The sequence below is a fragment of the Hevea brasiliensis genome, chromosome 3, assembly GCF_030052815.1.
Source record: "Hevea brasiliensis isolate MT/VB/25A 57/8 chromosome 3, ASM3005281v1, whole genome shotgun sequence".
NCBI classification, from domain to species: Eukaryota; Viridiplantae; Streptophyta; class Magnoliopsida; order Malpighiales; family Euphorbiaceae; genus Hevea; species Hevea brasiliensis.
In genome coordinates this window covers 110,801,944-110,815,191 of record NC_079495.1, presented here as the reverse complement: position 1 = coordinate 110,815,191, position 13,248 = coordinate 110,801,944, and the positions used below count along the sequence as shown (strand labels likewise).

General features: G+C 33.4%; 1 protein-coding gene and 1 pseudogene across 1 annotated transcript; both read left to right on the top strand.

The window, feature by feature from the left end:
* The first annotated feature begins 482 nt into the window (after nt 1–482).
* Nucleotides 483–2,306, top strand: LOC131178454 (bidirectional sugar transporter SWEET16-like; annotated as a pseudogene).
* A 2,767-nt stretch (nt 2,307–5,073) lies between these two features.
* LOC110639275 (uncharacterized) lies at nt 5,074–5,858 on the top strand. The gene has a single exon (XM_021790151.2). It carries the CDS (start codon nt 5,226–5,228, stop codon nt 5,754–5,756), a length of 531 nt encoding a protein of 176 aa, XP_021645843.2. The 5' UTR covers nt 5,074–5,225; the 3' UTR covers nt 5,757–5,858.
* Nucleotides 5,859–13,248: the final 7,390 nt, after the last annotated feature.

Below are 13,248 nucleotides of genomic sequence, written 5' to 3'. Positions count from 1 at the left end.
ATAGATAATACTTTTATTTTAAAACCGAATGCAATCGGTTTCTAAATTAAATTGAGTGAAATTAGGAACCGATATATTCTGTTTCTAATATGACTTAAATATAGTGAAACTAGTTTTGAGCCTTTAAATTAGAAACGAAAAATTATTCTGTTTCAAAAATCGGTTTGTAATCGGTTTATAACCAGATGCTAAATTTGCCGCCAAATAGTTATGCATAATTTAGAAACTGACGAATTTCCGTTTCTAATTTTGGTTTCAAATCGGTTGCTAAATGGTTTTTAATATATTTAAGCCGTTCTACTAAATTTTCATTTCGAAAGCCGTTTCAAATTATAAACCGACATAAATCCGTTTCTAAATTCGATTTTTATTCTAATATTCTCTTGTAGTGATATATGTATAAAGCATTTATTTATTTTGTTGCAATCGTTTCCCTTCAGCAGTAGCCACACATCCTCGTCTTTCTTCTTCCAATTTTTCACATGCATTCCTTACCTCTGCAGTCGTCGTCGTCATCATCATCTTCTTCTTCAACCATTTCTTATCTCTTCATCGCTAACTTGGGATTCACTGTCGGCATTATTGGTTACCTTTTTTCTCTATTAATCATATTTATGAAAAAAAAAATAACTTGGTGTATGGAATATTTCACACTTACAAAATTTAAAAAAAGAATTATTGATGTATTGCAACTTTATTCCTACTTTGTAGAGAGATTATTGTTTTTGATTAACCATTATAATAATTTTAAATTAAAGTTTAAGAGATTATTGTTTTAAATTAATGTTATGTGTATGCAGGTAACGTCATTTCGTTTATCGTTTTTGCTTCTCCTATGTGAGTAAAAACCATGAAAATAAGATTTCTTTGTGACATTTGCCTTTAAAAATTATTATTATTATTATTTGAATATTTATATCTCTGCAGAAAGACATTTTCGACGGTGGTGGAGAAGAAATCGACGGAGAATTACAAAGCGGTGCCCTACATAACTCAATTACTGGGGACAAGTTAGTGGACTTTCTATATATGGACTTATGAAGCCAGATGGCTTGCTCGTGGTGACTGTGAATGGAACTGGTGCTGCTTTGCAGTTCATCTATGTCATTCTCTTTCTCATCTACGCTCCCAAGGGTAAGAAGGTTAATTAATTATGTATATTAATTAAATATCAATTTCATTTTTTTTGGGGTAGTTTCAATTGAGGCTCAAACTTAAAGCTTCAAAATCATGGAGACAAGTTCACTTCCACCGAGCTATAGCTTATTGGTTTATCTTTCTTTAATTAGCTGAGATTCAAGAATTGGTTTGTTTCTTCAGGTGAAAACGGCAACGCTGGTGGCGATTTTAAATGTTGGATTTTTTGGGGTGGTGATCGCAGCAACACTTCTCGCCATGCGTGGAAAAATGCGGCTCGCCTTTGTAGGACTTTTATGCGTTGGAATGACCACGGTTGTTTATGCTGCAACTCTATCAGCCATGGTATGTAATTAATTAACCTTTTGCTATATGTTTGGTTTGATTACATTGCACTGTATTATGGTGTGCCAAATATTTTCAATAAATTTTCTCCGCCTTTAAAGGTATAAGAAGTGAAGAATTCGCTTTAATTTGAATCCTTTTATCTATAAATTGTGGAATTATCATAAGCTGTTAAAAGAGAAAGGGCTATAAGCTTGCTTTGTGCCTTGGTTATTAGCCTATAATTTTGAAGAACATTGTTGGTCTCTAATGTTATAAATGTGTTACAGTAAACAGTGATAAAGCTGAAGAGTGTGGAGTTCATGCCATTTTTGCTTTATTTTCCTCTTCCTAAATGCAGGAATTTGGTTAATTTATGCCTTGCTTGTCAAAGACTTAAATATACCAGTAAATTCTTCACCTTTCAATTCATATAATAGGTAGCAAATTAAAAAAAAAAATCAAGATATTACTGCATATTAGATTTAAGGCAATGATTGATTTACTGTAGTTATAAAAGTATCACTTTTATCTATATATAACATTGCAAACTAATTGATACATTATGTCAAAAATTTACGTAGTATGAGATGTCCAAATCCAGATTCGTACTCAGATATGCAAAAAATTTTCAGGTGCCCAGCGTATTTGGCGTTGTGTTGGGGATGGTCCAGTTGATCCTTTTTGCAATGTAAAAAAAGAAGCCAATAACCTCAACCAAATCAACTGAGGGGATACAAGAAGAAGCCTCAGCTAACCCAATTGAAGGAGCCGTGGAGATGCAAGCGTGCGATGATAAAGATGAAGATGCTAATGCAAGGTCTAATCAGACCCAGATAAAGTGATCAAAAAGCCTTTCCGAACCAGCCATTACTCGACAATATCCCATGCAAAAGGTCTTCAGAACAATATCTTCGAATTCTTGTGATTTTTACGCCGATTGGCACGCAGAAGCTAACAGCGTACGTGTTGAGAATGGAAGAAATGATCTCCCTTGATTCCCAACGACAATGGAGGAAGTGGAGTACAGAAGGTTTTACGAACTTCTTGTTAATTTTTTAAAGAATATTTTACAATTTAATATTTATATATATTTTGTTAACGTAATTATCATTTTGTTAATTAAAGTTTATTGTTAATTGGAAACAATCAACGCAAATTCGAGAACTAAACTATCATAAATATTAAAATTATTAGATTAAATTATTATAAAAATGGAATGTTTACAAATTTCAACCCATTAATAATAAATTTTAATAAAATAATTATTTTATTAACAAAATATATTTTTAAAGGTCTAATTTATTTTTTATAAAAATAAAAAGATTAATTAAATTATGATTTTTATCAAGAAAAATTATAAATTAATTTTTTTTTAAAAAATATAATTGGTGAGATTCAAAATACAGCACACTAGCACAGAAATATAAAGTGAGTTTTTTTTTTTAAAAAAAGACAGAGGTTATATTCATTTAAAAAAGGGGCCAGACGCTAACACCGGTGGGAGAAGTAGGGTCAAACTGAAACATTGCCAGTAAATGGGTGAAATCAACTCAGAGGAGGTCTCCCAAAATAGCAACCCATGGTTATCGGAAGAAAAGTGGTCTCCGAACACAAAGAACAGCACTGTCATGGCCACTGTCAATATCCAAGACTAAGCACCAGAAGCTCTATCTGCGTGTCAATGGTGAAGAAGGAAATAGAGCTCTAAATTTTGAGTCAGTGAGCATCCTCAGATATCTGTAGACCCTTGAGTTGTTTCCTTCTCTGATCTCATAACAAAGAAAGGTCACACCACGAAATAGATCCAAAATAAATTAACGTCACAGCCATTGGAAAAACACACCTTCAATACAAAAAATTATATGCTATATGCACATACATATGTGGAATGACAAAAGCATTAGCTATTGAATTTGAAAAAAAATATAATTGTTTTTAAAATAAAGAGATAAGAATGATTAAAAATAATTATTTTTATTTGTATGTAAATTACTCATTAATTTATTATTTCATATATATATATATATATATATATGCTTGAATCATCGTGATACTATAAAATTACTCTTTGAATATAAAAGCAAAACAAAGGAAGATAAAATACAGGAATACCACAGCCACAATCAAAGAACCCACAAATCAAATGAAAAGAAGGAAAACCTTCCCTTATTTGTCGGGACAGAGGAAGATCGCCTGAGCACGACGAGAAGAAGGATTTTAGAACTCTGGAGACAACACAAAAGAACAGGGAGAAAGGAAAGCAGACGAGAGTTTATTTGCCAACAATATTAGGGAGTTGAGTTTTTTTATTAATACTCAATCTCATCGGATCCCAATACAGGTTTAAATATTATATAATTAAATTTAAAATAATATTATATTTAAAAATAATATTAATAATGAATTCAAATTTTATTTATTAAATATTTATTACTTAATTCTGTTTATATAAATATTTAATTAAATATTAAATATATTTTTTTAAATAATATTTATATATTTTATTTTATATAAAATAAAATTTAAATATTTTATAAACTTATTAAGTTTTTAAATTATAAATTATTAATAAAAATAATTTTTATATAAATTATTAATTAAAATATATAAATTTAAATAAATTTAAACATTTTCAAAATAATAATAATTAAATTTAAAATATATTTAAATTATTAAAAATAAATTTTAATAAGATTTGAGATGTATTTAAATTTTAAAAATATTTATTAAATTTAAATTTAAGTGTAATAATTTTTGTGATAATATAAAATAGGTTTGATTTAATAGGGCACGCAACCATATTATTTCTGCCAACTTTTTTTTATGTACTATTTATATACTGCATGTGATTAAAGTTTATATATATATATATACATATATATATATATATATATATATATATAGTATGTAAACGCACGATACAAAATCTACTGTAACAATCACATCAATTTTTCCCCTAATTAGTTTTTAAATATAAATTAACAGTGCTTTAAATATATTTCCTGTTTTGAAATCGTGGCGAAATAAAACGACACAAAACAGTGTGAAAAATAGAGAAGCAGGTCCACTTGCCATTATCAAAATTCAGAAAGTACGCAAGTCACATCTGAGTCAAAAAATTACTGGCAATGCAAGTATCCCTCCAGAGATTTGGTGTTAAAGACAAATACAATTGGTAGTCATCGATCCACACATGCTAATCATGTCTTCTTTCTGTTTCACAATGCAAGTATCTCTCTCTGTCCTTTTCGCTCATTCAATCATCTTAATTTGCTGTAGACACAGTGCAATGACTATACCTTAAGCTTCATATAATTGGTATTATTGGTCAGTTAATTCCTCTCTCTTTTCATTATTTGATATTTCTCTAGCTCTATTTGAGACTTCCTACGTCCTCGAAGATAAGCATGCAATGAATGCATTAATAAACTCATACCCGTATACAGGTGAAGCTTTCAGACCTCGTCTGCTCACTCATACACGTATGCCGTACTATAGAGAGAGAGAGAAAAAAATTTACAGGCCCAAGGCTTGGATAAAAATTCTAGGCCCTTCATTTCCAAACCCACAAGAAGAAGGATAAAGCCCATTTCAAGCCCCCACCCTCTTGTGATGTTTACCGTCCAGAGAAACCCTTTGCAGCTGCGCTTCAACAATTCAAGTACTCTCCCTTCTCTTCCTTTCTTCGTCTTGCTATATGTATAGATGAAAAAGAAAAATAGAAAAATCAAGAACATTAACAAGTTTAAGCATACGGAGAGATGTCTCTAATTTACCATAAAACCTGCACATCTCTGTCAATGATTCTTTGCCTAAACCTCATTTTTTCACAGTACTTATCATCATCATCTGGAATCCAGCAGCCATCAGCATATGACATCCTCAGTGACTACAGCTTTCCTATAGGGCTACTCCCCAAGGGAGTTATTGGCTATGATCTTGACAAGACAACCGGTAAATTTTATGCATTCTTGAATGGTACTTGCAGCTTTTCTCTTGAAGGATCTTATCAGATAAGATACAAGTCAACCATCAAAGGGTACATATCTAGAGGGAAGCTTTCGAGCTTGGAGGGTGTTAGTGTGAAGTTGTTTTTCATGTGGATTGATATCATTGAGGTGTCAAGAAATAGGGATGATCTGGAATTCTCTGTTGGGATTGCTGGTGCTGGATTTCCTATTGATAATTTTGAGGAGTGTCCCCAATGTGGGTGTGGTTTGAATTGTGGAGATCAGAGGAAAGTCAGCAAGTTCAGATCTACCCTTTTGTATCTTCTTCATAGGGAAGCATGAATCAAAGATTTCAATCTCATGAAATGTTTTTGTTGGAATTCTTGATTGTGATTATTGTTTTGATTGGAATGAATTGAATTGGGTTATGTTTATTGTCACAAATTCTTGCTGCTTTTTCCATTCAATTTTTTTTCCCAAGCTTTTTCCATTCAAATGGATCTCAATGATTTCTTTTTTTTTTTTCTTAATGGAATCACTGAAATCTTGATCTGTGTCCGTGACAAGAAAATTAAGCTTCTTGATGACTGTTTGGATATTAAACCTGGGCAATAATTTTCAGTTCCTATGTGATCTGGTTGCATACGACAGACAGAAGGGGCAATCATGGATGTTGAGACCGAAAACCCCTGGAAATTTCTTTCCTAACGTGCCTTTACCTACTCGAAAGGGAAGGTGGATGGACCACAGCCCACAAGTGAATATCCACCTTTCCGATGTCAGACCAATCTGCAAATGCCTCCAATGGCAGGGAGGTTTTTCCTTTTTCACATGAATAATTATTTATGCCTTTCAATACAAACATGTACATGGAAAGCTTTTTTTTTTTTTCTGGGTACTTTCAAATTTCAATCACTTTATCACCTGAAGAATGATAATCTCATTTCAGAGCTACTCATGACTCTAAAACAATGCTGTAGCTCTGTACTGTTAATTTTTTGTTATTGGGGCAGACTGCCATTTTTTACCTCAGTGAAGCGTATTGGAACAGATTCTCAGTTTATTTTCCTAGTGAGCATTACTTTTAACCAATGATGTGTCAGGTGCTATCTACACAATTCTAATATGTAATGGGGTATTGCTAATGAGGCCTTGCTGTAATGATAGAGGTTTTAAGCTTAATTTTATTATTTGTCTATTTTTTGGTTATTTATATTATTTTTTATAAATTATTAGTTACACTTTGCATAATTATATTTTATTTATATTATAAATTATTATTTTTTGGTTATTTATATTATTATAGATATGTACTAGTGCTATTAATCCTGTCTGAACGAAGACTGAATGGAGAGCATAAGTATACCTGTTGCGCTCTCGGGCACAAAACGAATGTGTTCGAGAGATTCCCCATCTCCTCAAAAAGAACTCTCCTTTGACACATGTAGGACTCTCTTATGAAGGATTTGGCGTGCGGGTATTCTTTCCTTAGTTAACTTGCAGAGAAAGATTGAAAATTTTGGTGGTAGTTTAAGCCTCCAAGTATCTTTCCACAGGGAGTGGTTGTTCTGGCATTCTCTTGGACCTTTTGGTTCCTCTTTACAATTCTTGCAACATGGTGCCCTGAGCTAACTGAGTAAGATTCGTCCTTAGTAAAGTGCAAAATCAGCTTATCTTGTCGGGGAATAATGCAAATAGGGATTGCAAGAATATTATTGTTATCTTCTTCTTCGAAATTAGCTTTAAGAACAAACTGCACATTCCACGTCTTCTAATAACGGTTTTTCTAGGAGACTACATGATAAGAACTTGAACTTTCACCATCATCATCATCATCATGCTTACAATTGAAATTGTCATTGCTACCAATAAATCATCATTAATGTTATTATCAAGTCATTAACTGATATAAACTACTATTACGATTATTACATAAAATTAATATCATTAACTACCATTGAATAATGAACGAAGAACAGCAAAACAAAAATGAACAGAATATTAAGGAAGAAAACCAAGAAGATTGGAGAGGAAAAATATTCTCATTTTTCTAATTGAAATAACCGTCTGTACATGTTTATATATATGTGAGAAGAAACTAGAAGATTATAGCTACTTGTTGAATTGAATAACTGCTTACTAACAAATTTGGTGTCATTTAGTAACTATGCTAAACTTACAGTGAACTACAATATATTATATTACTAACTATTTCTTCATCCCCCCGTCAAGCTGGAGACTGGTGAATTTCAACCAGTCCCAACTTGGACAATATGAAATTGAAGCTTGTTCCTAATATGTTCTTGGTGAAAATATATGCAAGCTGCAGGCGAGATGGAGTGTGAACTGGTAAAATGAATTTGCTTGTAACATTATCCCGTACAACATGGCAATCCATATCTATGTGTTTGGTCCTTTCATGGAAAGTGGGATTATTACTGATGTGTATGGCAGCTTGATTATCACAATGTAAGGGAGTGGGATTTGGCACATCAATAAGGAAATATCGAAGAAGAAAAGAAATCCACTTGAGCTCACAAACTGTGTTTGCCATACTTCTGTACTTTGCCTCAGCAGAGGAACGACTCACTGTGTTTTGTTTTTTCGATTTCCATGAGACCAAAGCAGAGCCTAAGAAAATACAATAACCAGTGATGGAGCGATGGCTTGTTGGACAGGCTACCCAATCCACATCGCAATATGCGGTTAAAGTGAGCAACGATGAAGCCGAAAAAAATATGCCTTTGGAGGGACAGCCCTTTAAGTATTTAAGAACTTGCATAGCAGCGTTCCAATGAGGAAGACGTGGGGCTTGCAAAAATTGACTTAGTTGTTGCACTGAAAATGTAATGTCAGGCTTTGTCATACTGAGATACAAGAGTTTGCCCACAATTCGACGATACTTTTTTGGATCCGACATTAAATCTCCCATATCAGTAGTTAAATAAAGACCTTTAGCCATAGGAAAGGCTGCAGGTTTGGCATTATGAAGACTTGCATCAGCAACCATATCCATGATATATTAACGCTGACTGAGAAATAAACCTTCGGATGATCGAGCTAATTCAATGCCCAAGAAGTACTTGGGGTACCCAAGATCCTTAATAGTGAATTCAGAATCAAGGAAATTTTTAGTAGCAAGGATGTCATCTTCATGTGTTCCAGTAATCAGGACATCGTCAACGTAAACCAAGAGAGCTTGAAATTGATTCTCAAATGTCTTTGTGAACAAACAATGATTAGATGGAGATTGATGAAAACTGAATTCTTTCAACTTACTAGTGAATTGTTTATTCCATTGACACCCCGCTTGTTTTAAGCCGTAGAGATATTTGATGAGTTTACATACTTGGCCTTTCTTAGCTTTATCATACCCTTCGGGAGGAAGCATATACAGGTCTTCATCGATATAACCATGAAGATAAGCATTATTTATATTGAGTTGGTGAATGGGCCATTGTTTAGCTATCGCAATGGCAAGAAATACCCGGACTGCAACAATTTTTGCCACTGGAGAAAAACTATCCACATAATCAATTCCCTCTACTTGATTGTAGCCTTTGGCTACTAGCCGTGCTTTAAATCTGTCCACAGTGCCGTCTTGTTTGTATTTAACTCGATAAACCTACTTTGAAGCTATGGGTTTCATGTTTGATGGAAGATCAGTTAATCACCAAGTATTATTTCGTTCTAATGCATCATGGCTTGAATCCAATTAGTATCATTTTTAGCTTGATGATAAGACTGTGGTTCCTTTATAGTTGATATTTTAGCCATGAAAGCAAGGTAAGTGGGATTAAAAGAAGGAGTTGAAACAAAATGGTTAAATGGGAAAAACATACAGGCAGGATTATATTGATCAGGAGAAAAAGCTATAGAAGAGTTATCATACGTGACTTGTGCTACAAAATCTTGTAGCCATGCTGGTTTTGACATAGCTCTTGTGCTTCTTCGAAGGGGCGAAGAATGATGTGAAGAAACAGCTTGATCACAAGACTCATGATGCAAAGAAGTGGGTGAATTGGGAGCAAAATGATGAGTATGATTATGAGCAAATGACATTTGTGGTGTTGATGAATGAAAATCAATCTCATAAGAAGACTCAGTTTGTAAATGAATGGGAACAAGAGGTAATGTAACATGTTTTGATGAATCACGTGAAGTAATATGATGGTTATATGGAAAAACAGATTCATGAAAAATAACATCACGGGAAACAAACATCTGTTTGGAATTAATATCATAAACCTTTTATGCTTTATGACCCGAGGAATAACCAAGAAACAAGCATTTGATAACTTGGGGTTCAAACTTGTTTTTATGGGGTTTGGTGTTGGTTGCAAAACACAAACATCCAAAAGTTTTAAGGTGATGATAATCTGGTGGCTTATGATATAAAAGTTCAAAGGGTGACTTCCAATTTAAAACAGAAGATGGCAATCAGTTTATCAAATATGTGGCAGTAAGTATAGCCTCACCCTAGAATGTATTTGGAAGATTTGACTGGAATAGCAAAGCTCTAGTAACCTGTAATAGGTGTTTATGCTTGCGTTCTACCACCCCGTTTAGTTGAGGGGTGTGAGGACATAACCTTTGATGAAGAATTCCACGATTCTGAAATAAAGATTGGCAAGAGAAATTAACAAATTCTGAACCGTTATCTAAACGAATAGATTTGACCTTTTGCTGGAATTGAGTATCAACTAGATTTAGGAACATGTTAAGATGTGTGAAGGTTTGAGTTTTATCCCTTAGTAGGAAGGTCCATGTTGCCCTGTTAAAATCATCTACAATTGTTAAAATATACTCTACACCAGTAAGTGATGACACATGATAGGGCCCCAGAGGTCTATATGAATCAATTCAAATGCAATTTTACTATAAATAACACTGTTTGGGAACGGCAAATATTGCTGTTTAGGCAATGGGCAAATTTCACATAGTAAAGACTCTGAAAGAGTAACATCAATACTAGGGATCTTGAGTAATGTTTGATACGCAACATGACCTAGATGTGCATGCTGTCATGACCCAACCTATGGGTCGGACTGGCACTAGGAACTGGGTCGGCATAAAGCCCCCAAGGCCTGTAGTAAGCCTTACTGTTCCCAAACTCATGACTAGGCCCACAATTTAGGCCCAACATGCATACAAAATAATTTAAATTAAAATATTATAATGTTATTTTGGACTAACTTAACCCAATAATTATTAGAAACTAAAATTAGGGGAGCCTAGCACAGCCCTGTTACATCATTTACAAACTATTTAAAAATCATAAAAACTTTTGTTACAGTTATACAAAAACTTAAATTCATACAGTCCCTAATAAGATTAATGCTACTGCTAGTACATGCGAATTTCTAAATTACAAATTTAGAGAATAATAATACAATTAACTAATTATTGATAACCTACGAGAAAAGAAGCAGGTTATTCTGAAAAAGATCTCCTCCTGTAGCCTAGAAAAAAAAAATAGGGTGAACAGGAGTGAGCGTTCGACTCAGAGAGTAAAATACTAATTTTAAGTACAATTTTTACAGCTATCTAAAACTAATGCATCCTAAAGAGTGGAATGCAACACCTTCATAGTTTTCATACAAATCACATCATAACAGCAAAAAGGTAAATTTGGAGCACTCAGCGTACCCATATAATATTCAAACAGTATATATATGGGAGCTGATCCCCTATACAGCTCTCTTAATCCAACCTCTGCCAGCGAGTGTCTCTCAAGCCGCGTCTACCGGTCCTATCCATATTCAATACCATACACCACACGTATGCCAACACACGCACACTACTCCAAATTACCATAAACAACATTCATGGCTCTTCATCAATTAAGAATGCAATATAAAACGTGTCTAGTGTTTAACTACATAGATACATATTTATAAATGATGCATGAGCATGTCTGAACATATAATAATATTAAATTATAATTAAAATTGATATTTTACTCACAGTACATCAGAGACAACTGTAGAGGTTGGGTGAAGGAAGATGATTAACCCTGATCACCTACTTAATTATATTGTGAATTTATTAGTGTTAATTCAATTAAAAATAAATTTAAAGAGGCAAACACATCCTAATTTATACCGAAAATTCGATAGAGTTTCTCCTATACCTAGGATATACCTAACCTGTAAAATAGTTCAAATAGCACTTCTAAACTCAATTCATATTTCATCATCATTATATGACCCCTCCTGAGCCCTCCAAACCAGGCAATAAGCACAATATCAGACAACTAAATTATAAGACTTTAAAATTAATATTTTTCAAAAACTATCCAAATTAACTTTAAAAATTCTATAAACTTGCCCTACCGTCCTTAACAATATTATAAGGTTGCTGCAAAAAGAATCATAATTTTTTGATCATCCACAAATATTTTATAAATTTTATTCTAACTCAGTACAAGGCAAAAATTGAGCAATGTAGAGTTCGAGTTTACCTATGTCAAATCTGACACCTGGAATGCGTCCAGAACATCTGAAAATGCTAGGATTGACTATAATATCAACCATGTTCTGAGACGGACCGTCGAGCAGCCAAATCTGGCTGAAAATGCGGTCCCAGTACTAGTGAGCTGTCTAACCTAAAACCTATGTGTCATTGTCTATCATTCTTTCCTCTCATCATACCTATTTGATCCATTAGATTGACTTTTACTCAACTTACTACTTACTAATTTTCTTTCTCTGCCTAATTAGATAGTTCACAATACCATCGCACACCTTCTAGCTTTTGCTCATTATTATTGTATCCCTTGCCTAACCTTCTTGATACTGTTAATAAGTTAAAGCAATCTTGGCCCATTGCTATCCACTTCACTTTAGGAATAGGGAATAGATAGAGTATGATCCAAATATGCAACTCCAAGCTCTATATTCTAGCCCCTGGCACTACCTCAACTCATCATGCTATGAGTATCACATTACCATACCTCCATCACTATTCTCACTAATGTGGTCCCATTTTGGGTTCTCCATCCTTGTCATTCACCTTGCCAAGAATAACACTTAGTCTACCCTATATCTTAACTTTGTTCCTTTTATTCTACACACTTTAGGTTGTCCTTTCATTTATTTCTTTTATCTTACCCAAAATAGAACTTGACTATTCTATCCCTGGTTCCATTCTTCTTCCTAACATGACAGTTGTACTTGCTAACTATATCTTTCAGAGTCTCTACCAGGTTATCACATATCTGTGCTACTCAGATTTGGTCCTTTGACCACTCTAGCTAGTTCTTCCACTGGCATTTAGATTATGTTGCATCCGCAATCAATTATCTAAATTTTCATTCTGCACTTTCTCTATCCACTGGCCTTCTGATTTATCTTCGCTAATTTATTACTCTTTAACACTATTATAATTAGATTATACTATTGTTTTGAACAATATAAAGTTAGGAAGGAACTCAGGAAATTGCAATTATACATTTATTGCGTGATCTCTATTCTTATCCTTTAGCCCCCATAATACCCTTACTACCTTGAGAACTGATTCTGTAGCAATTTTATTTTATTTTATTTATTATTTATTTTGTTATTATTTTTTATTTTATTTTATTTTTCCATGTTTACTCAATTAGCCAAAACTTAAGATACTAGGCACCCAAACCCGTCATTCAATTCAAAGGCTTTACATCCATAATGATCTGTTCATTTATGGTTCATATAATAGAACTTGTACCCTCTCTAGGATACTTGAGCTAACTACTCTCTACCACGCTCTATAGTCCCATTTGAGGCACTATTTTGTTGATCACCATCATTAGTAATAAACCCCTATCTCTCTTGAAAGAATAAGACCGCTTTAC